Below are 21631 nucleotides of genomic sequence, written 5' to 3'. Positions count from 1 at the left end.
CCACCTCAGTTTAGACCCAGCCATATGTGAATCAATCTAGACCCTGTTCCTCATGGGAACAGTCCAGCCCAAACTGCCAATAACAAGCATCCTGGGACCAGTTTTGGGCATTACCCCTTATCAGATCGGCTAACTTGACTCCAGTGCCATGGAGAGCATGGGGCCCACATCTGGGCATACCTGTCCCACTCTGGGTGACAAATGCAAAAAGAACAATTGATGGACAGAATGCTGATCAATGTCAAACATTCACCCCAGTACAGAGATCTGGGCCTAAATCCATCGTTTTTTTGCTCCCCATGCCATTTCAGTTTAAACCCAGCTATATGAAAATCAGTCTTCACCCTGTTCCCCATAGATACAGTTCATCCCGAACTGTCAGGCCAGGTCTTCCAACAGGAACAACCACCAGGACCATAAAGTGGAACAGGCACCTCCTGGCAGGTCAGAACTCTCAGCAGTAGAGATCATGGGAGCGTGGGGGAAGTATTTGTGTCCCTGAGACTGCAGAACCGGAGGCCAGCACACAGAAGCCTTTTGGAGATTCTTCTTTATGCAGGTTTCTCAGCAAAGTTCCAGTCTTTGTCTTTTCCTTGGCAGAAGGAGCAACTGCAGGCCAACCCCACACAGCACACAGCAAAGAGGCAGTATTCCTCCTCACAGCTCTCCATCTATTCTCCTTGGCAAATGTTCCTCTTGAGTCCAGAAGTGAACTAAAGTGGGGTTTAAGGTCTACTACTTATAGCCCATTTTGTCTTTGTTCTTCTTTGTAGCACGGATTTCTGAGCCCAGACCAAACCAGTTCTGTTCTCTCTGGTGCAGCATGACCACAGGGAGGGAGACAGGCCCACCTCACCCCCCCCCCCGTGGCTGTCTACAGTGAATGCACAGCCCCTGTCACTCCAAGACAAGACAGTCAATACACAACCTAGCAGAGGCACACAGAATGGTTAAATATGAAAATGCCTACTTTCTTAAAGTGGCATTTTTAAACCAATAATTTAAAAATCATATATACTAAAAGATGTGCTTTTAAATTCTGAGTTCAGAGAGCCTAAACTTTATTTCTCTATCTTGTTCCAATGGGAAATTATACTTGTAAGATGCTACAGAGTATCTCCCATGTTAGCCTATGGGGACAGATAGCTTTTCAATAGTGAAAAACAAAATGAAATACACATTATTTCACTATCAGAACATGTCACACACACCAGTACATGTCCTACCTCCACTTACACTGCACCATGCTCATGGGGTACTTTTGGCCTACCTGAGGGATGTCTTACATGTAAGAAAAGGAAGGTTAGGGCCTGGCAAGGGGGGGAACTTGCCAGGTTGGCATGGGATTTTAAAACTGTGCGCCAACACTGCAGTGGCAGGTCTGAGATACATTTTCCAGGTTGCTCATGTGGGTGGCACAATCAGTGCTGCAGACCGACTATTGCATTTGATTTACAGGACCTAGGCACACTCAGTGCACTTTACTAGGGGCTTACCAGTAAATCAAATATGCCAATCATGGATACCCAATTGTAATAACACTTTGTACAGCGAGCACTTGCACTTAGACACTGATCAGTGCCCAAAGCATATACGCCAGCAAAATGAAATCCAGAAAAGCATAAAAAATACAGGAGAAAGAGACAAAAATTCAGTGGAAACCATGCCAAGGATGCCAAGTCTAACTGTGTGATAAAAAAAACATCTTTTAGAAGGGATGATATTAATGTAATTAAAGTAGTTGGATGGGCTTCATGGCAAATTGCTGAGCAGGCTGAATGTATCGCACCCTCTTACCCTTAGTGAGTTTAACTCACGATTAATTTCTACCTCCTTCACTTGAGGCAATATCTGATAGAGTATTGAACAATATGAGTAATGTGTGATTATTCCCCAGATGATTTTTTACAGTTATTCAAGACTGTAAACCTAGGGTAGATAATTATGTATTGGTGATTTACGCTACTATAGACTGATTGGCCATGAAGTCTGTTTGCCCCAGATTTTCCTCAGTCCCCTCCTGAGTTTAATTTGCTTACAAACATGATTCAGAGGGGTGATCATAGTAAAACAATTTCCTTTATGTACCCGGAGTTGAAGGGCATTAGGAGGAGGCAAGAGTACATGTCCAAACAGACTTGGGAGGCTGATTTGTGTCGTTTACACTTTGATTGATGCTAGGAGTATCTCTGTGCTAAGGTTAGAGATATTCTGTTCAACTACAGACATAATTTAATTGAATTCAGATTTCTTCATTGTTTATACTGCACCCTGGAGCACATAGCTAAGTTCTGCAGTGGAAGTGTGGTTGAATATAAAAAATCCTATCCTCGTCGCCAAAATTCTGTAGTAATCAAATCCACTCAGTTGAGATGTTTCAAAGAGGTTTATTTCATGTTGGTAAAAGATCACAGGTAGATTATAAGTAGATTGGATCAAGTCTAGTTCAAGACTATATCAAGACCCCACCAGGAGCAGCCAGCAGGCAGCTCAGCCCAGTCAACTGTCCCTTCTCTGACAGACTCCCCAACGTTCTGATAGCATCATCACCTTAACATTCCAATTGTGGTAGAATAATATTGGATTAACATTAACAGGATATAACACAATTGTATATTTTCTTCCTATTGCTTAGCCAGGCCACCCAGTGTTAAAATACCTACACCTCTTCTGTGCATGCTGGGGCTCACAGTAAAGACTTTGGGAACCTCTTCGTACCTTTTTGTTACTTCTGGGATATAAGGCTGTCATGTGGTGCACATTGAACTGTGACTCTAGGAAATGAAAATTTAGTTTGTGCATCTTGAAAACTATGCTTTGATCATTGACTGTATCAGATTGGTGCAGATATGTCCTTTGTTGTAATGTGTTTATCTACCAATATTCAGATATTAGAGATTGAACTATGCCTCCTAGTGGCATGATTGTATGCTTCATTATACCTTATATCTAAATACATTGTTTAAAAAATACATATATTTACGAATGCAATGTTGATATTTTGGCTCACAATACATTTGTAGTCGATTTTCTTGCACTTTAAATTTTACACCTATAAATCCGATAATTTGGTTGTTGATATTTTGACAATTATATTTTTGTACCAGAACATTTTTGTGGTTACTTTATCATATAACCCCTAGAATGGTATTTGTATTGGTAAAATGTATTTCACCTAGTTGGTCTATTTCCTGCAAGGCCGTAGCGGATGGAGAAATAACACTAATGATATGGTAGTTAAATGTCATAAGTGGATTGCAGTGTGTTTACACCACCTGCACATGTGAGAGACATATATGGCTACCAGGAATACCACTGTGCGCTACATTGGCTGCAATTTAGAGGGACCATAGTTACACTTGATTCTACTGCACTTCTTAAGTGTCATAAAAGTTTGAATCATCTGAATAGCTTTATGAAGAGCAGTTTTAACTATCTGCTCCGAATTTGGAAACTCATTCTGCTAAACACATACTCATCACTGCCAATCTGAATAAAGTAGGAGTAAGGTAACTGTGGTGTGGTGCAGCTGCTTTGTTTTTGGGTAGTCTCAGTATAGAGGTTGTTGATATGGCAGTGCTTTTTAAGTAAAGTGAAAACTGCCAGACCCTGTGGGGCAAATTGTTCCTTAATCAAAAACCTTCACTGAGACTGTGGTGCTGATCTTCTAGTTTGAGAATATAGCTATTTAGTTTCAAATAAAATTCAGGTCAACTGATAGCAACGCTCCAAATATACTATATATAGTCAATGTAATAATTCAGGTTGTCAGCAATCATGCTTTGAAGTACACGATCTAAGTATGCATTATAACAATCATATTGTTGTTCTAGCTATCGTATATAAGGACCATTTTAAAGACCTTATACACCCCTCTACCGAATACAACAAAATATGAAGCACTAGGTTACAAAATTGCACTCTCTAATCATTACTCTTTTAATGCCACTCTTATATATTGACACCTAGGCCTGCCTTCTTGAATTATAAAACAACGTGCTCTGGAATATTAAAGTCAACTCACTCAACTTGAATTCCCATCTTGAGAACTTAGCAGACAAATACATCATTGACATTTTGGACTCACTGTCATATTTTGGACATACCCAGCTAGTGAAGGCTCCCACTTATTTGGGTGGTCACTTACAAGGCGGGTCTTTTCAGACAACCCTTATTTACAAGTTATCACTCTTCTCCCACTCACTTGGTCAGACCAGAGTGCAGTGATGTTTCAATTAAACTTGGTAAACAACCTCCCAAGAGACCCCTGTTTGATGGGTAACTCCATGTGCTGACCTTGGCATAAGATCCCACCAGACCTACTCTCGGCATATCTTGCTTGTTCTTTGCCTGAGGAAAATGCAGACCAAGATGCTGAAATTGAATCCTACCATCAATGGATTGACTCTAACATCAAGTTACTCGTTCTTCTAAAAAATCACAACAACAACAGATTATCTCCCTCCGAACCTTGATTCGATGAGAATCTGAGAATCCACAAACAAACATGTAGAAGGCTCGAAAGAAAATGGTGCTCTAAATACAATCCAGGTGACAAAACATCCTACAAGATGGCCATTCAGACATGCAAGGATATGTTGCGCAAAGCTAAATCTAGCTACTTTAATAATTAAATAAAATCTTCCCTAAACGATCCCAAAGAGCTCTTTACCACAGTGATGAAACTCTGCAAGCTAACAGAAGCAAAAAATATTATGGCCAACCAACCTTTTTGTGATAGGCTAGCAACGTTTATTCAAAATAGAGTTGAAGTCATCTATAATTAGGGCTCCTGGTTTTATGGTATTTATTTTCTTGACATTTCCGTCTGTATTGATCCATATTTATTTTTTACAAACTTTATCTGTATTTATCCATTTATATTTCGGGTTTTGTAAGACAAATGAAGCAAAAATAGTACATTTCCACATTTATTTAAACAATAATGTAAACTCTTATCTGAATGTATGCCCGATTTCAATAATGTGTAGTCCGACAGATGATAAATCAATGCACATTATATGAAAATATGAACATTTTAGTATCAACCTTTTGCATATATACTGGAGTTAAAGCATCATAACAATAATTTCTTTATTTTTTAACTGCTTACCTGTAAATCTACCCAGCTTAGGGTCTGACAAACATGACTGACACATTTTAGAATCACTCAAAAAAGAGACAAATTTTCGTTTTAATCCACATTTACATATAAATATATATAGGAAAATAAATGGTTTTCTGTCTATATTTATCTGTAAAAATCAGTAAAAACGGAAAACAGGGAGCCTTATCTATAATACATTTCTTAATAGACCCTCTTCTGGTGCCACATGCACGTTTACAGTTACTGGAGTGGACATGGTTGACAACACTATGACACTTCCTGATGCTAGTAATGGAATAAATAGTGTTTTTGCCTCCTAGGAGAACTCTTCAACTGAGCTGGTCTACTTCCGTCTTTTACCCCTCTTTCAGAGGAGCAGGCTCCTACATTATGTAGACAAATTACATCTGGCTCTCCCCTGGACCCCTGCACCCCCCCCGCCGGGTTCTCTACCTATCCCCTGACGTTATTCCAGAATATCTCATGTCCATTTATAACAGAATGTTCTCCTCTGGCTATTTTCTGAAACAAGTGGAAGATGGCAATATCAACAACTACAGGCACATCTCTCACGCCTTTTCCCCGCAAAAATGTTTGAAAAAGTCATCAACGCGGAGCTCTCACTTTTTACGCCTGATGAATGAGCTGTTGGATTCCACCCAATTTGGCTTCAGAAGACAATGTAACAGAGAGCTAGCTAGCATTGATCACTGCATCAGAACAAATCAGAAAAACTCTTGACACTGGAGCAAATACTGCCATGATTTTATTAGACCTCTTGGCAGCGTTTGACACAGTAAACCACAGCCTTCTCATCGATTGCCTTTTCGCATTAGGCATTAGGGGTAAGGCCCTTATGCTCCCCCAGTCCTTCCTCTCTGACAGGGAACAATTTATGGAGCTAAATGACCACAAATCTTCCCCTTTATCCTTGCCATGCTGGTCTCTCAGGGCTTGCCCTAAGTCCTAAACTCCTTAACTTGTATGTCAAACCCCTGGCTAAATTGATCAAAACCTTTGGATTTTCATTGGTTTCATGTACTGATGACACAGAAATTGTAGAGTCGGTGACAGTGAATCCTGACAAGACTGCCTCTTGCTTCCATGACTCCATGCAACAAGTAGGAAGGTGGATGACAAGCAATTGTTTAAAGCTTAACTCTGACAAAACCGAAGTCTTGTTATTTGATAGGGGCACATCTTTCTGGTCCCCCAAAGGATGGCATCTGGAGCTATGAGTTCTCTCGACCCCGGTCACCAAAGTAAAAAAATTGGAGGTCCATTTTGGCAACAAGCTCTTTTTCGAAGGGCATGCAAATTCCATTACCTCCACCTGCTTCCTGATGTTCAAGACTCTCATAAAAACCTTCCATTTATTCCTGTGGACATATGTAAATCAGTGATCACTGCACTCATTTTCTCTAAAATTGACTACTGCAGTGTGCTATTGGTCAGCCTTTAGAAAAAATCTTTACATTAACTGCAGATTATTCAAAATGCAGCAGCGTGGTTACTTCTGGAAATCCCCAAGCACCAATTGGTTTCTCATGTTCTACCCGCACTCCACTGGCTAACGGTCAAAAAAAAGGTGGAGTTTAAATTCTTATGCATTGCTTTCAAGGCACTGCACAATGACGGCCCAGAAATCTCTTGGGCTTTACTTCCAATGGTATGTGCCGAGAAAGGTCCGTAAAATCATCTTCCTCTGCCAACCCAGTTATTCCAAAGGTTAGAAGAGCAAATTGGGGTGGCAGAAGTTTCGATGCTGGAACTGCTAGACTGTGGAACTTCATGCCGCTGGAGCTGAGGAAAGAAAACAAATTACTTGCTTTTCGTATAGCTTTGAAAACCTGGTTGTTTAACAAATAGACTCTGCTGATCTGTTCTTGCACTATTTTTTCAGGGCTCTCTTCCTAAACTTCCGTGCTGCTCCTTCCAAATCGTAGAACCTAGACACCATTGGGTAGTAAAGCGCTCTACAAATCTATATTTCATTTAAACAAATTAAAAAACGTCTGGCCAGATTTGCCTTAATCTGTCGAAGCAAAGAAGGGGAGACCACCTCATGGTAACAGTAGAAAATCGAATTATGAAGCTAAAAAGTAGAACAAGAAGGGAATAATGGAACAACCAATAAAAAGCAGAAAGTAACATGCCAGACGTTTTTAGATTACATCACAAATTTTCACATTCAAAGAAATATTTTAAATCATCAATCTCCTCAGACGTGTAGCAGAATTTAATGCATGAAAGTAAAAGTAAATTGCTTTCTTTGGGATTAATATGTGTAGTATAATGTTTTTCCTAAGCTGCATAGAAAAGCCAAAGCACACTTTTAAAAAATGGAAATTTAAAAGCACTGCTAAAGTGCAAATAGATGCAATGACATTTGAACGACAACTGTGTATCTATCAGAATAACCCAAAATCTCCTCCAATTTATGAAGGAGCTGTAGACACACCTTTATAAAGGACACCGTAGCCTGGTTAGCATGACAAAGTAACAGTCCACTTAAATCCCTAAAATCCTACATTCTCTTCAATCACTCATTGACTGTATCCTTGACTTTTGCCTATTCACTCCTCCACTGCCTTTTTGACTAGGTTTCTATTATACTGATACCACATACAAGCTTTCATGCCCCCACATCAAAAATTGTGTTTTTGAGTCCGCCACACCCTTTAGATTAAAACCTAATACATTGTGGGTCTGTATCATACATGGTCAGTGGTCTCTTTGTGAAAAAATAAGTGCTTGGGCTCTCCTCAGGAGGCAGCTTGCATCAGCCCATTGTTCTTATTAGCACTGCCTATGAGAGAATTATTAATTAACCATGTAACCCTACAAGTGAGGAGAGGATATGGCATAATGGCCAGAGTTCGTCGACTTTGGAGCTGGGGAACCAGGTTTGAGTCTCTGCACTGGCTCACCATCCTGTGCTTCAGGGCAAATCACTTATTTTCCTTGTGCCTACAAAAAATGAATGTGTTCTTAACTCGTGCTCATGAAAGGCACCTTTGGGTCGGTTTTGCGCTATAAGTGTCAGTGGTGAGGACTAATGCCAGTGCTGAGCACTGGAAACCACCAGCTCAGATTAAGCACTGTGCATGATCATGCAGCAATTGATTAACCAAAGTAATTTGTTATGGGTGCCATGCAGTTCAAAAAGAGATTCTTAGTTAATTCATTTTTTTTAAACTAAATTGAACAGATGCATCTGATTTCCTCCATATCTCCCTCAAATAAAGCTTCTTTGCACAAAATAGGGTGGTACAATATCAGAGGATCATGAACTAGAGATAAAGAATGTATTGATACCACCACCACCTGAAAACAAGCAGGCATCCTCAAGCAATTGGGAACAGAAACCAGAAAGCAGGCTGTATGAAGTGGTGAAATTGAATTTATAGGACAAATACCACTAAGCAGTTTGCTTTTTAGCATGCGCACAGCGGTTATTGAACATTTGAATTCCATTGAAACTTAGGAAGTGTTTTCTTAATTTCCTGAAAAGAAAGTACCCAGTAGCTAAAGCTAATTAAAGTCTATCGTAGTCATCAGTAAAGATTTGCACGTCCTGTAATTCACTGAATTAAGAACAGATTGAGGATATGAAGTCAGCTTCTCTGGTGCAGGACTATCCACCAAGGGAGGGAGCTCTATGTTTTCATTTGCACCAGCACTGCAACAGTCCTGGTGAAAGCATTGAAGATTTACCAAGAGGGAACCATGGTGGATGCCTGTTCGGCAAAGGTTTTGTTTACAAAAAGCAAACTCCCAAAGCAGGAGTCTATTTCTGGAAATCAAACATTAATGGCTGCCAGTGCAGGAAGCTTTCTCTCTGCAGGCAAGGGGGATTATGTGATTTCCGTGCCCAATACTGCTATACCTTGCATGGTGGTCTCCGGTATGGCAACTCATAAATGATCACACAATCTTAAATAATTGGAGCAACCATCAATCAGCTCAGATGGTCCATTGATGGACAGACTAGCAGTTCAATAGTTTATTCAAGTGGAGTCAGCAGAAGATCCATTGGTGTAAATAGAATAGCATAAGCACAAGTTTCACAATGCAGAAACTCTGCGATGTACTTTGCTGTTACTACAGCACCAAAATCTAAATGAACCCCATAATCTCTCCAAGCTAGTCCTTATGCTTGGAAAGGGTCATATAGAAGTTTGTGAATGGCCACAGCTCACGTTTATTGATGATCACTAACTGAAAAGGCAACCCACACATTGTTCTTTACAGTTCCCACCTCTTGCAAGAAGCATAATACTACAGAATCCTATGAAGTCTTGCTTGAGAATTCCATAGAAGTAAAACAATTTACACCTGACCAGTTTCATCTTTGGCCAGCTGTCATGCATAAATAGCTTTTTGAATTGGGCCCTATGTCTTTGCAGCACGATCAAAAAGGTGTACTTTTTTTACTCAGTGAGATACTTCTATTTTCAAATACCTATATTAGAAGGAGATTCTGAATGTCTGAAAGAGCCCAGAAACCTCGATTGAAAGGCCTTTTGGCCCAAGGTATTTATATTTTGTTATGTAATTATAGCTTATTTGGGGTCCTGTCTGATGAAGAATCCTGGGAGGCCGAGTATATAACAGCTTTGCTGGTTATAGGCTTCTGATTAGTATATCATCTGTTTTTTAAATACAGCCTATTAGCTATCCAAAAACAGAGTTACCAGATAAACCACAATTATGAATTTCACATGAAAAATGCAGGCCAGGAGTTTTTCATCACAGCATTTCAGATGCTACATGCTGGTGAAAACTCTGAGTAAAATTGCCGCTGAAAGGTGAAATCACAGTCAGGAATCTGCAATGAAGCACTGATGACCTCATGGTGTTCCCTATTCCAGCTGCAAAACTCAGAATGACCTTATACTAGGTGGGAATACTAGGATAAAACTGTACATGGCTCAGCCAAATATTCCTAAAATCATGGGTAGTGCCAATGCATGTAAAAAACAATGGTTCTGTCAGGTTCATTAAACTAGGGGTAGTAACATTATGGGCAACCAAAGTGCATTTAACAGCTAGCAGATAGGTTCCAAAGTTTTCTGGTTCCCTGCTAAGTCCCCTCTTATGACGTGTGAAAAGGGCAGGGCCCATTAGTTCTAGAGACTCACTCTGATAGTTCTTTTTCACAGCATCTAAGCGTGAAGGGGAGAAAAGTAGTTAGAGAATTTGACAATTAGCCAATAACACCCTTTGATACAAAATAACTCATGGACTACTACTCAAGGTTACTTTGTTTATTACAAAGCTAAAAATAACTTGACATAGAGACACTTCAACAAGAGGCTACAGAAATACAATGGAACTAGCATAAAGCTAAATCGGCGCATCCGATTAAGATGGTGCTGCATTAGCAAAACAATTAATTCAAGAAGTACGATACAGAAAATCAGGAACCATTAGGCCAAATGGCCCTGCATCAAGTGTTGATGAGTAAAAAGCATTAATTCTATCCCTATTCCAACGCTAAAATGACATCAGTACATATGCATTTTCAAGATTAAAAGATAAAAAGTGTCAGTGTGTGTAGTCTTCCTAAGATGCCTCAACACCATCAATGAGTTAAGTAGCTTAATGCCACAATCACAAAGACAGGGCTCAATTGAGATGCTCTCTCTTTGAAGGCAAAGAAAAAGGGGAGCTCTTTCCCTCATTCCAACAACCAGTTATCCATCGGTAAAGTTCCCACCATGCACCATGCTAAAGCCATCCGCTCTGGGTACGGTCCTGAATGTATTTTTCCACAATGTATTTTTCCACAATGTCACCGGTGCACCTTCCTTGCAGGACACAGGACCTTCTCCTGTGTGAATCATAACGGCCTTCCTTTATCGACTCAAGTCACACAATTGTAACTTTTGTCCTTGACTAGCTAGTAAAACAAAGACATTATTCTGCCTAAAAGAGCGCTTCTTCTCCTGCATTGCAAAACATGACAAAAAAACAGATTCCACAGCACACATGAAATTCAACTATTAATTCTAAAGTAAGAGTGTTCAGGGACTTGCATTTCAGGCCTGCAACTTAAGCTAACATAAGAATTCACCATGTAAGCTTTACGAATTCACTTAAACTTTAATGTAATTTCGACTAATACATTTATCTATGTATGAAATGTGTTTATTAATTATGACATTTAGTACATGAGTATTTGTCAGTTTCACAATACAAATTCTCCATGTGAATGTTTCTTCTAATTACATTCATTTTCCACGTTAATTCTCCATGCTACTTGTCAATAGCCTAATATATGTCACGTATTCATGTTAATACATTCCAAAATCTAACAGTTCACAATTACATATTTTTGCAAGATTATATGCTGTGCGCACTATATATCATTATGATGCACCCCTACAAATAAAATTAAATTCAGCTTCATCAAGTGGAATAAGGACAGTCCCCCACTGTAGTAACTAAGGTATCTACCCCCACTTGCAACCTTTGTTGGGTCATCAGCAGGATAGACAAAATGTATGGGGTCACATTCAAGTGTATAAAATATAAATGAACAATGAGAATGTAGGGGTGGGCGGAATTTGCATAGGCGCGCTACACAAAGCTCCGCGAAAAGGTAAAAAATCTCTGCGAACACGCAGAAATTCCGCGAACCCGAGGAATTGCTTGTTTGCAATGCTTTTTTCCTGTTCGCGATCGCTGTTTGCGTGCTCGGGGGAAAATATCTCACGAACACGCATTTTAAGAACGCAAACAAGCAAATAATTCCGCGAAGCCGCCGAACACAGAATTTTGGGCAATTCCGTGTTCTCCGCGGAACGCAAAATTACCCAAATTCCGCAAATTCCACGAGCAGAGCGGAATTTACCGCCCAGGCCTAGAATGTAATACAAATGTGTGTCGGTATGGAATTCATTGGAAAATAGCTTGCCTTGAGAATTAATAATAGGCAAGCAAGGAATTTTATTAAGAAGCAGAACACTGGTGGAGTCTGATGTTGCAGCAAGTACATAAAGGGTTAGCTTAATTAGTGGTCAAGGACCTTGACTTTAGAACCAGCCTGGTGGTTCTTAAATACATTGACAACCACTGTTTTGTCTTCTCAATGTGCCTTCTTAGACTAACTGTTCCTTTATTGTATGTCTACCAATTGAGCACTGCGCTGTGACATTTTTCACGACTGTTGCACCTTTTTCTAAGGATAATTTTAAAAGTGACCTTGCTAATAGATGTATATGTAGAACTATTATTGGTGCTGGAGTTATGTATATGGATTCCTTACTTTCAAATGTTGTTTCCCTGTGCCACAACCATCATGATTGAACCTTGTTGTTTACCCTCTGTCTCCATCATGAGAGCTAATGTCCCATATCTGAGCAACATGCATGTCAAGGTACGGAGATGAGGTTGTTGCTATACTTGTGTACCTGTACATGGAACTATGCTTTCATTTATAAGCAGAAACTGTAATATGGGGGGAGGGAAAATAAATAACAACTGGCTTTGAAAATTTAGCCACAACACACATGTGTAGATCAATCCATGTAAATATTTCTGCATCTACATACCTATGCCTGTATACATATAGTTAGGCTTAAGTGTGTAAAAGTCTGCATGCATATCAGGACATATTTAGATGCGTGGGTATGACTTTCTACATGCATGAGTTCATTTCAGTTATTTGTTAAGAATACAATAAATTAAATAAAACAAAAAAACAATTCCTTCTACTTTTGTCTCACCTCTCCTCTCTTTGACTCATCTGAAACCTTCCTGACTACTCTGAGCTCTGAAATGCCTTTTTTAAACTTCGCCCCGTCTATTTAGCCAAGTTACCCAACTAACAGGTGCACATGTCTACTTTTCAAAATAACTCACAACTTCCCTTTTCTAATCGGCATCTTTTTTTCTATCCCTACTAAAAACACTACTAAACACAAAGGAACACCAGAGCACACACTTAACAAACTTACCACAACTAATCCACAAGGAAACAACTGAAGCAAATATTATTATTCGTTTAACCATTTAACTCTAACCTTGGGTTGTGGAGTAGTGTGCTACTCGCCGCAAAGCATTTCAATGATTTCAGTGGTAGTAAGTGCTATATAAATACAATATAAATTACAATACAATATTTGCAATGCATGTGCCAGGCAGCCCAATTATCAGCAAATGCAGTTTGATAAAAATAGCACCTAAAGTGTTATATTTTTTTTCTCCATAATTTCATGCTTCATTTTCTTCAAAGTTTGGGTTCTGTCTTTGGGTTTCTGAGCAGTAGTTCATATATTTTAAGTGGTTCACGGAACTATAATTCGTTGTCAAATTCTTTCAGAAAGCAGACATTGATTATCAAGCATGTTCCATTAGGTCTGCTGATAATGGCAAAAATGGTTTGTCAAAGTGACAGTCATATATTTCTGTCGCTCAATGATTGTCATGTTCTCACCATTGCCGCCCCTCTAATGCTTTTTATGTTTCAGGACCACGTAAGGTTGTGAACACCTTGTGCTAGTACCATTCTCAACAATAAAGAACATTTTGGCTAACATAAAATGCTTAAATCATATAATATGATGAAGTGCTCCGGTAGCAAAGTACAGTACATTCAGAAAGTGGAAACACTACATCTGGTTCAAGAACTCACATATATAATATAGAGTATAGATCACTGCATCAAAACAGTTACTATTGAAAAAGTGGCTTTTTTCACCTTATGTTTTCATGATGGTAAAGGGAAATAGTGTGTAGACAAGAGGCCCGTGTTGAAGGTTTCTTTTCTCAAAAGTACATTTTGTTATGGGCTACCAAACCCTACTGTAAAGGAAATTCTTCAGGGAGAAGGGTGCATAAGAAGAGACTCATAATCTATATTGTGACTCTTACATAATATGAATGTTTTGTTAATGTATTGTACTGCAACATTTACATAGAGCTTAATATCCATGTGTGGGTGCAGCAAAATTCACAAATTGAATTAAGTTCGCAAAGTTTTACAAACTTGGCAAAACTTGATCTGCCCGTGAAAATTCTTGCAATTGTTTTTTCAAGACCATATAAGAAGACAAAATGTCCTTGAAAGTGCATTCTTGATGACAGCTTTCAAAATGTACATTACTGTTGTTAATACTTGAATAGGAAAATGATCAAAGGAAAAAGGACTGATTTACTTCATATAGATATGCAAGAAGGAAGGAATTATTTGAGATGCCTCATATTTATTTATATATTTATTAGCAGGTTTATACAATCCAGACCAGAGGGGCACATAGCTTTCACAGGGGACCTAAGTTACAAACGAGACAATACAAAATAATGGGATTGAAATAAAGCAAAAATAAGGCAGGGACATTATCACATAATATTAGAATGTTGAGTGTTAGAATCTGCTGCGCTACATATTGCGCAGACCAAAAAAAGTATAGATGCTATCAGACAGCATACCAAATAGTGTATGGGACATAATGCAACACTATTTACAGGATTATATGCTTTTGGAGTTGATAGAACAAAACCCAGATGTGACAATTCGAAAAGATTTTGCTGTGACTTTCTCTTTTAATAGTAATTGCTTACTACTGAATGATGGTAGGAAGCCAGGTGTAAGTCAAAACTGTCTACTTCCTAAACTTGTGGAGTGAGGTTGCAACTGGTATTTCAATTCTGTATTGAAAATATCATGGAAGGCTGTTTTCCTGATGTCCATGAGTATGGAGTTCCAGATTAGGGGACATTTTCATTAAAGTGTTTCTATAGAGCTGGTGTCTCCAACTAGTCGATCAGTAGCTTCCAAACACCTTAAAAGAAGCTCACAGTGTTGAGTTAATCTTTAAATAACCACAAGGTCATATTTTCCTTTTAAAGTAGTTAAGGGAAGGCTTTGTTCAATTTACATTATCATCATCAGACTGCAGATAATGAGCAGTGCGCAGTCAGATTTATGACCCAGACTGGGTCACAGAGGTGAGCAACTGAAGCACTGAGGTATTTAACTCATAAATAAAGGACTTTGGCAGCGAACTATTGGAGCTGTGAACAAAATGATATTTCTGAATGCTTTTAAATGGAAGAAAATTGAAATGGAAAGTTACCTTAAAGAATAAGTTAACTCTTCATTTCAATTTTCTCAAATTCCAAACAGCAGGCCTCTTACTCCCAATGACCAGTAGACATTGTGCCATTATTATAAAGGAAAAATATTGCCATTTTTTTTAAATGGGAGAAATTTCAAGTGCAGACAAATGTTCCATAGTAGAAACGTTTTTGCAGATTATTTTTCTACACTTTAAATTTCTCCCATTTATATAAAAAAGATTGTATGTTTGTGCAATACATGTAACGATGCCACATATGAATAAAGGTATGCCCGCTACTACAAGTAAATATGACACAGGCTCTCAGTTCCCTGTACAAATATATCCCATTCATATGTACACATGTTCATACACCCCCAAAGACCATGCTTTCTCTAACACACATAGCAGCCCTTTCATAGTGCCTTAGTCATAGTAATTTGTTCAAACCATAGTATATGGCTATATGGACATTAGTCTTAAAGTCAATGAAGCTTGGCATGGGGTTGTCTGGTAACAATGTGCAAGCTGCGTAGCCTTCAGTAGCTCATAATGATTTTCACTGATCAGAAGTAGCACTCACAACAGAAAATGTTGGGAAACTGCTGCTTTATTGTCGATAGAGCACTCTTCAGCTTGAGCCAGTGACCGGCCAGGTCCTCTGGATGAACAGTAGCCCCACATCTTCCCTCCCAGCTGCAGTACCACCCCTCTAATTGCTATAGAGTCCAACAGCATCTTTTTTGCTGGTGTGATAGAAGCACTTCCAGTATACCTAAAGGCCGAGCGGGCCACAAATGTTGTTGCAGCCCACTCTGCACTTCATATTGTTTTGGTTTGTTACTTTATGAAGAGTTAGGTGATTTTCAGGATTGTGAGAGGAATATTTTTTTTAGGATTTTGAAGGTGTAGTTTTGACCATGACATTTGAGATACAGCTATGAAGTTCCTTTCTCAGTGGATGAACAATCTGTGAGGACTGTGACAAGGAAGAGAAGGGCTAATATAAACAAATGTGCAAACTTCTGTCAAATAGTATGAGTTAACGAAGATAACCCACAGTAGCTGCTCTCTAAATGGGTGGTATTTCTGTAGTGAGGGGACACTTATAAATAAAGAGGTGTCAGAACCACTTTCAGAGGGCCATTAGGCGCACAGGGGTTACTGAGCCCAACCATGAGAGTCCAAGTATTCCATCTGCACTTGACTTTTGATGGAACATAGCGTCTTGAATCCCAAAAGTTAGGTGTTGTCATCATGCAAACCCCACCTCTGGTTGCATGGACTATTTTTCATTGACTTGGAGGGATTTCTAGGGGCAATCATTTACATACATTTCCATAAAGGGGGAAAACCAATGGGACTCCACAGGAAATTAAAATGAGCTTAGAATACATTTAAAAAGATTTATTAACAAATGTTGTTAAATCAAAGTAATTCGTTAGGTAAGCATTCAGTTTCAAGCATCTTTATTACAAATGTAAATGGTTCAAAAGTCCATATTTCAGAATAAGCTAAAATAGTGTATTAACAAGAGCTCCTTGTCCTCCATAGCCCTTGGACAAATAGGCTTTAGCACCAACACCTCCTGATCTTCCTGATAGTTTTCTGATCATACAATTCCTTCATCAAGCCTGAAGGTTTTCTTTTACCTGACTTGTGTATTGCACCATCAGCTTCCTGAGGCCAATCACATAGTCCACCACATCTTTCAGTGGAGACTCTGAGGCTCCCTCTCACCCCTCTCTGACTAAGATAAGTAGACCCCACACCAGGTGTACACACAGACGTTCAAAGGGACTGAACCTCTCTCCCATCTGCAGAGTCTCTCAGTAGGCAAGCAAGATACATGACAAGATAATATCCCACTTACTCTTGAGGTTATCTGGCAGGGCTCCCATCATGCTCTTCAGTGTTTTGTTAAACTGCCCCAGCAAATAATTGGTTTGTGGGTGGTATGACTTGGAGAACTGGTATGTCACACCAGTTTGCACTCTCTCATGTAAGCAGAGATGAAATTGGTCCCTCTCTCAGAAATTATTGTTTTTGGAAATCCAACCACAGAATAGATCCTTAAGAGTGCTCTCACTACCACCTTTGCAGTTATGCTCCTCAGAGGTACAGCTTCAGAGTACCCGGTGACATGATCTACCACAACCAAGCTATACTTCTTTCCTGTCTGTGAGGGGAGGAGTTGATTGGACCAACTATGTTTTAGACCTCCTTCCTGTGTTACCCCTCAACTGGCAAGCTGAACAGGCTGTACAGAACCACTTTGTGGCTCTTTGCATCCCTGGGCAGAAGAACAAAGGGTCCAAACTATACTGAATATACAAATGCTCAAGTGTCCTGCTAAAAGACCTTCATTAAGCCAATGATAACGGGAAATTATTGTGCACTAATGGAACCACTAGCACAAGTGTCCTGCTAAGAGACCTTCATTAGGCAAGTGATAACAGTAAATACTTGTGCACGAACGGAACCACTTGACTCAAGATTTACCGATTCACTATAAAGTAGACCATCCTCCCAGGCACTGTAGTGTTTTCCTCCCACTCCTTTGCTTGCCTGTTCCTGGGCTTCATTTTGCAGTCCCAAAAGTGTAGGGCACTCCTCTTATGCCTTGCAGAAATCTTCCTGTGTAGCCTCCCCAGCAGCTGGCAAACCCTACAGCTCTGGAAACAACAGAGCCTCCAGCAAATTGTCCTCTTCCGAAGCCTGATCCTCACCCTCCTTTCCATCTGGAGCAAAAGTGATTACCTCCATTGTCACTGCATTCCCGGAGTCTGCTCTTTTTCACATTTTTCTTTTTGTGATTTGGTGTAAATCCTTTTAGTCGTTTTTGAGAAATTAAGGATGAAAAATATTTTTAGATTTGGATGGTTAGGTTTGAGGGACTCTCACAAGAGCCACTCAAATCACATTTTTTTAAAAGTATTGTGTTCCGTTTGGCCCAGGGGATTTTTTTCTTATTGGCCCATCGTGCTTTCGTAAGAGTCAGGCTCTGGTAGGAGCAAGAGCACAGATTGGCTGCCTTCAACATGAGAAAAAAGGTTGCAGGCAGCCATTACAGGACTTTGGGTACTGAGTCTTCTCCCAGAGAATATACATATACAGCTTTCGTTAAAAATAACTTATCAGTATGAAATATGAAAATCATTGAAAATGATATGAAATAGCTTAGTGCTTGTGAGATTTTACGCCTGTCCAATAATGCAAATATCACACATTTGTATATAATTTCCACCAAGATTCCGCCCATAGAATAAAATGAAATTGTGGAATTATATGACCCGTACACGTTGCATAGGGGGTATGGCACACTGTGGTATTTATGGTAAGAAAACAATATGCTGCTTTTCGTGTTCAAGAGGACGAAACCTGTATGAAATCTTGTGCGATTGGGGAGGCGACACCCCTGACGGTCATCCAGCATACCTGTATCTGCACTCTTGAAGCAATATATATATATATATATTTCATTAAAAAGGCATTTCTTTATTTTCTTAATAACTTTGTTAGTATTTGATGAACCTTTATAAGGCATTCAAATAGAAAGTTTCATTCGATTTGGGTATCGTAAGGTATAAAACTCCATTGTTAGCCCAACTGAAGTCATTTTGTTTTTCCTGCAGAACTCAACTGCAACAGTTAACGTGATGGTGACTGATGTAAATGACAATGGACCCGTTTTTGATCCCTATTTATCAAAAAATCTATCTGTCCAAGAGGAAGAAGTCAATGCCTTTGTGGGCCAAGTGAGGGTAAGTAGTTCAAATGATTTATGAGAAACACTGCACAAGGAGAAAGCACAAGAAACACAGCTTACATTTGTTTTCATTGCTGAGAGTGAGGCAATATAATGACAAAATGTTTACATTTAGAATTTCACTAAATAATGTGAAAATAAATGAGGCCGATTTGAGAATGAATAATGGTTGATGTGAGTGAAAGTGTTGTTGCTCCTGGCTAATTGCTATACATTTTGAGAGAATTACATCTTGGTGTGGAAATATACTGCAAAGTTGGTGTAGGAGGGGAACATCTGCCCTTAAATTTTCTGAAGGTATGGGGACTATTGAGAGACTCAGTCTGCTTCACTAAATGCCATTGAATAGTGATGACTATCTGCTCCTTGCTGTGAGGCAACTTCAGTTACTGAATGTTCTTGCTTCAAGTTTATATATTGACTTTTAACATTTTCTGACTCTTCTTGTTTGATGGTGTCAATTTAGGTTTACTGCCAGATTTGGACACAAGCTGCATTGGAGCAAAATAATTATGGTCTACTTTTGTCTCAGTCTCTGTTTTAGGGGATAAACTGCATCTTGCACCTGTGGCTATGAAATGGTAGATGTGAATGGATCAACAGTCATTAGAGTTCAGTATTTAGAACTCAGTGACTTCTTGAGGGAACTTTGCTGCAAAGAGTCAATATCGAAAGAACAAATGTGGAAACTCTGCATTTGGATGCGGTAGTCACATATCTGGTTCCTACCCCTCAATGTTTATTTTTCTTCCTGTAGATTAATCTTAACTTCGGTATGTCTTCATAAATGACTCACAGTGAACTGATAAGAGGCCATGGAACCTACCTCAGACATGACATGTCAGAAATGACATGCTTGACATGTTCCCTCTCAGACTATCTCTGCTTCATATTGTATTAAAATTGCTATGTAAAACTTTCCAAAAGGCCAAATTTCCATTGACAGGAAGATGAGGTCCACTTATGCCTCACACCGATCTGCTCCTAGACCTAGACCCAGGTCCAGTAGAAATATCCATAGGGCCATTCCTAGAAATATGGAGAACCTTTGATTTTCAATAGAATTTGTTGTGCCCCTGTTATTAAAGTTCACAATAAATATCCGCACCTGTTCATGCAAAGTTGGTACAAAATTAAAGACAAACTGAGTGGCGCAATAAATGTAAAACATGAATAAAAACCAAAAGTGTAAGAAAGAGGATTTTTTTTTACAGAGATTTATATAGCGCAAACTTGACCCAAATCGGGTATCAGAGCGCTTTACATTGCACCAGTTGCATTACATGAGGACATGAGGCATTTTTGTTAGACATGGGGAGATTAAGTTATTTGTCCAGAATCACAAGATGTTGAGCGTCATTGCCGAGACTCGAATCCAGTTTCTCAGATTCGAGGTCGGCCACCGTAGCCGTTAGGCCAACTCCTCTCCATTAACTGGGGTGGATGCGAGTCCAACACAAGGAATAATGCCACAGACATATTGGGGTAAAACATAGTTTCAATTATTTGAACCTGGGCTCAACCTCCTGGTAGCTATGACACAGAGCACACAGCCTTAATTTAGGAAAATGTGTACATTATTCAGGAATAGCAAAACAGTTAAAAAGTCAAACCATGACATAATAAAAATCCTGCAATCAATCTAGAGAATGCAATGACACCAACATGACAAATATCAAATAAGGGAAACTGGAGACATGAATTGGTAATGATTTAAGTAAAACGTGGCAAGAAGATGTAAAGTGGCATCTTACTGTAAACAGACTGGTTTGGGAGATCTGCCCCCAGTCCCCCTGAGTTAAAGCGAAGAGAGTCTTGACTGCAGCTTGTGGCAAAGCTTTATAGGTATACATCATGTGCCTTGTTTCGGTGTATAATGTTGCATCTTAAGATTTGCAGTGTTAAACTGCTTTGACCTGGAAAGGTACTAGCAATCGACTCATTCACCATGACCTCATTCCCAAGCTTCTCCCTCCACCTGTTGGCCAAATGCATCAAATTATCCGCACTTTTGATATTATACAGACTTGAACACAAGCCCCTCCTATCAACCATCAACTCAAAAATAATAATTTGGTGTTTTTACGCCTCAAAAAATTCATGGAATTGTATAACAGGTCAAAATGCAATGTTCCTATATAACTGCCCGATATTATTTAATTTTGTTTGTTGCCAGGACAGAGTACCAGAGTCCCTCACCTCACTGTGAAAATGGCATTATGTCACGATACCGTATATCTGGTAATTTTAGTGTTTTCAATATATCTAAGCCATTCTTTTCACATGTGATTAAAAAGAATCCAAAGGCTTGAACCTTAAAATATAATGGTAAAAATAACACAAAAACGGTAGAGCCATGTATGACTTACAGTATGTAAGTCCATAAAATGCCAATCCCTTGCTTTCAAGCCCAGTCATATTGACAATCTGTCACAGGTAGCAGCCCAGTAATAAATACTTAAATTGAAGAGAGGCCATCATCTCGGATTCAGTAGGATTTTCCAGAACCCAACAGCTTTGTGTTTTTTTCAATAGTTCAAAATGAATAGGGATAGGCAGAATGTTCTGTTCCACCCATGGCATTGCCAGAATTTGGCCAGAACCCCGTCTTAAAGAATAAATTGGATTTCTGGCCAAATTCTGCTAATCACTGTGTGGCAGACCTTTTCTCCCATGACGATCCAGAAT

At 39.2% G+C, this 21631-nt stretch overlaps 1 protein-coding gene across 1 annotated transcript in view; it reads left to right on the top strand.

Moving 5' to 3' along the window:
* PCDH15 (protocadherin related 15) overlaps positions 1-21631 on the top strand; it is a 2378624-nt gene that overhangs the window by 1568092 nt on the left and 788901 nt on the right. Inside the window, exon 18 of the mRNA XM_085614969.1 lies at positions 18810-18938. Coding sequence (XP_085471095.1) covers positions 18810-18938 — 129 coding nt within the window. The remainder of the gene's footprint in view (positions 1-18809; positions 18939-21631) is intronic.

This window comes from Triturus cristatus, chromosome 1_2, assembly GCF_964204655.1.
Source record: "Triturus cristatus chromosome 1_2, aTriCri1.1, whole genome shotgun sequence".
NCBI classification, from domain to species: Eukaryota; Metazoa; Chordata; class Amphibia; order Caudata; family Salamandridae; genus Triturus; species Triturus cristatus.
The sequence above is the reverse complement of the archived record's forward strand: the minus strand, read 5'-3'. Positions and strand labels throughout refer to the sequence as shown.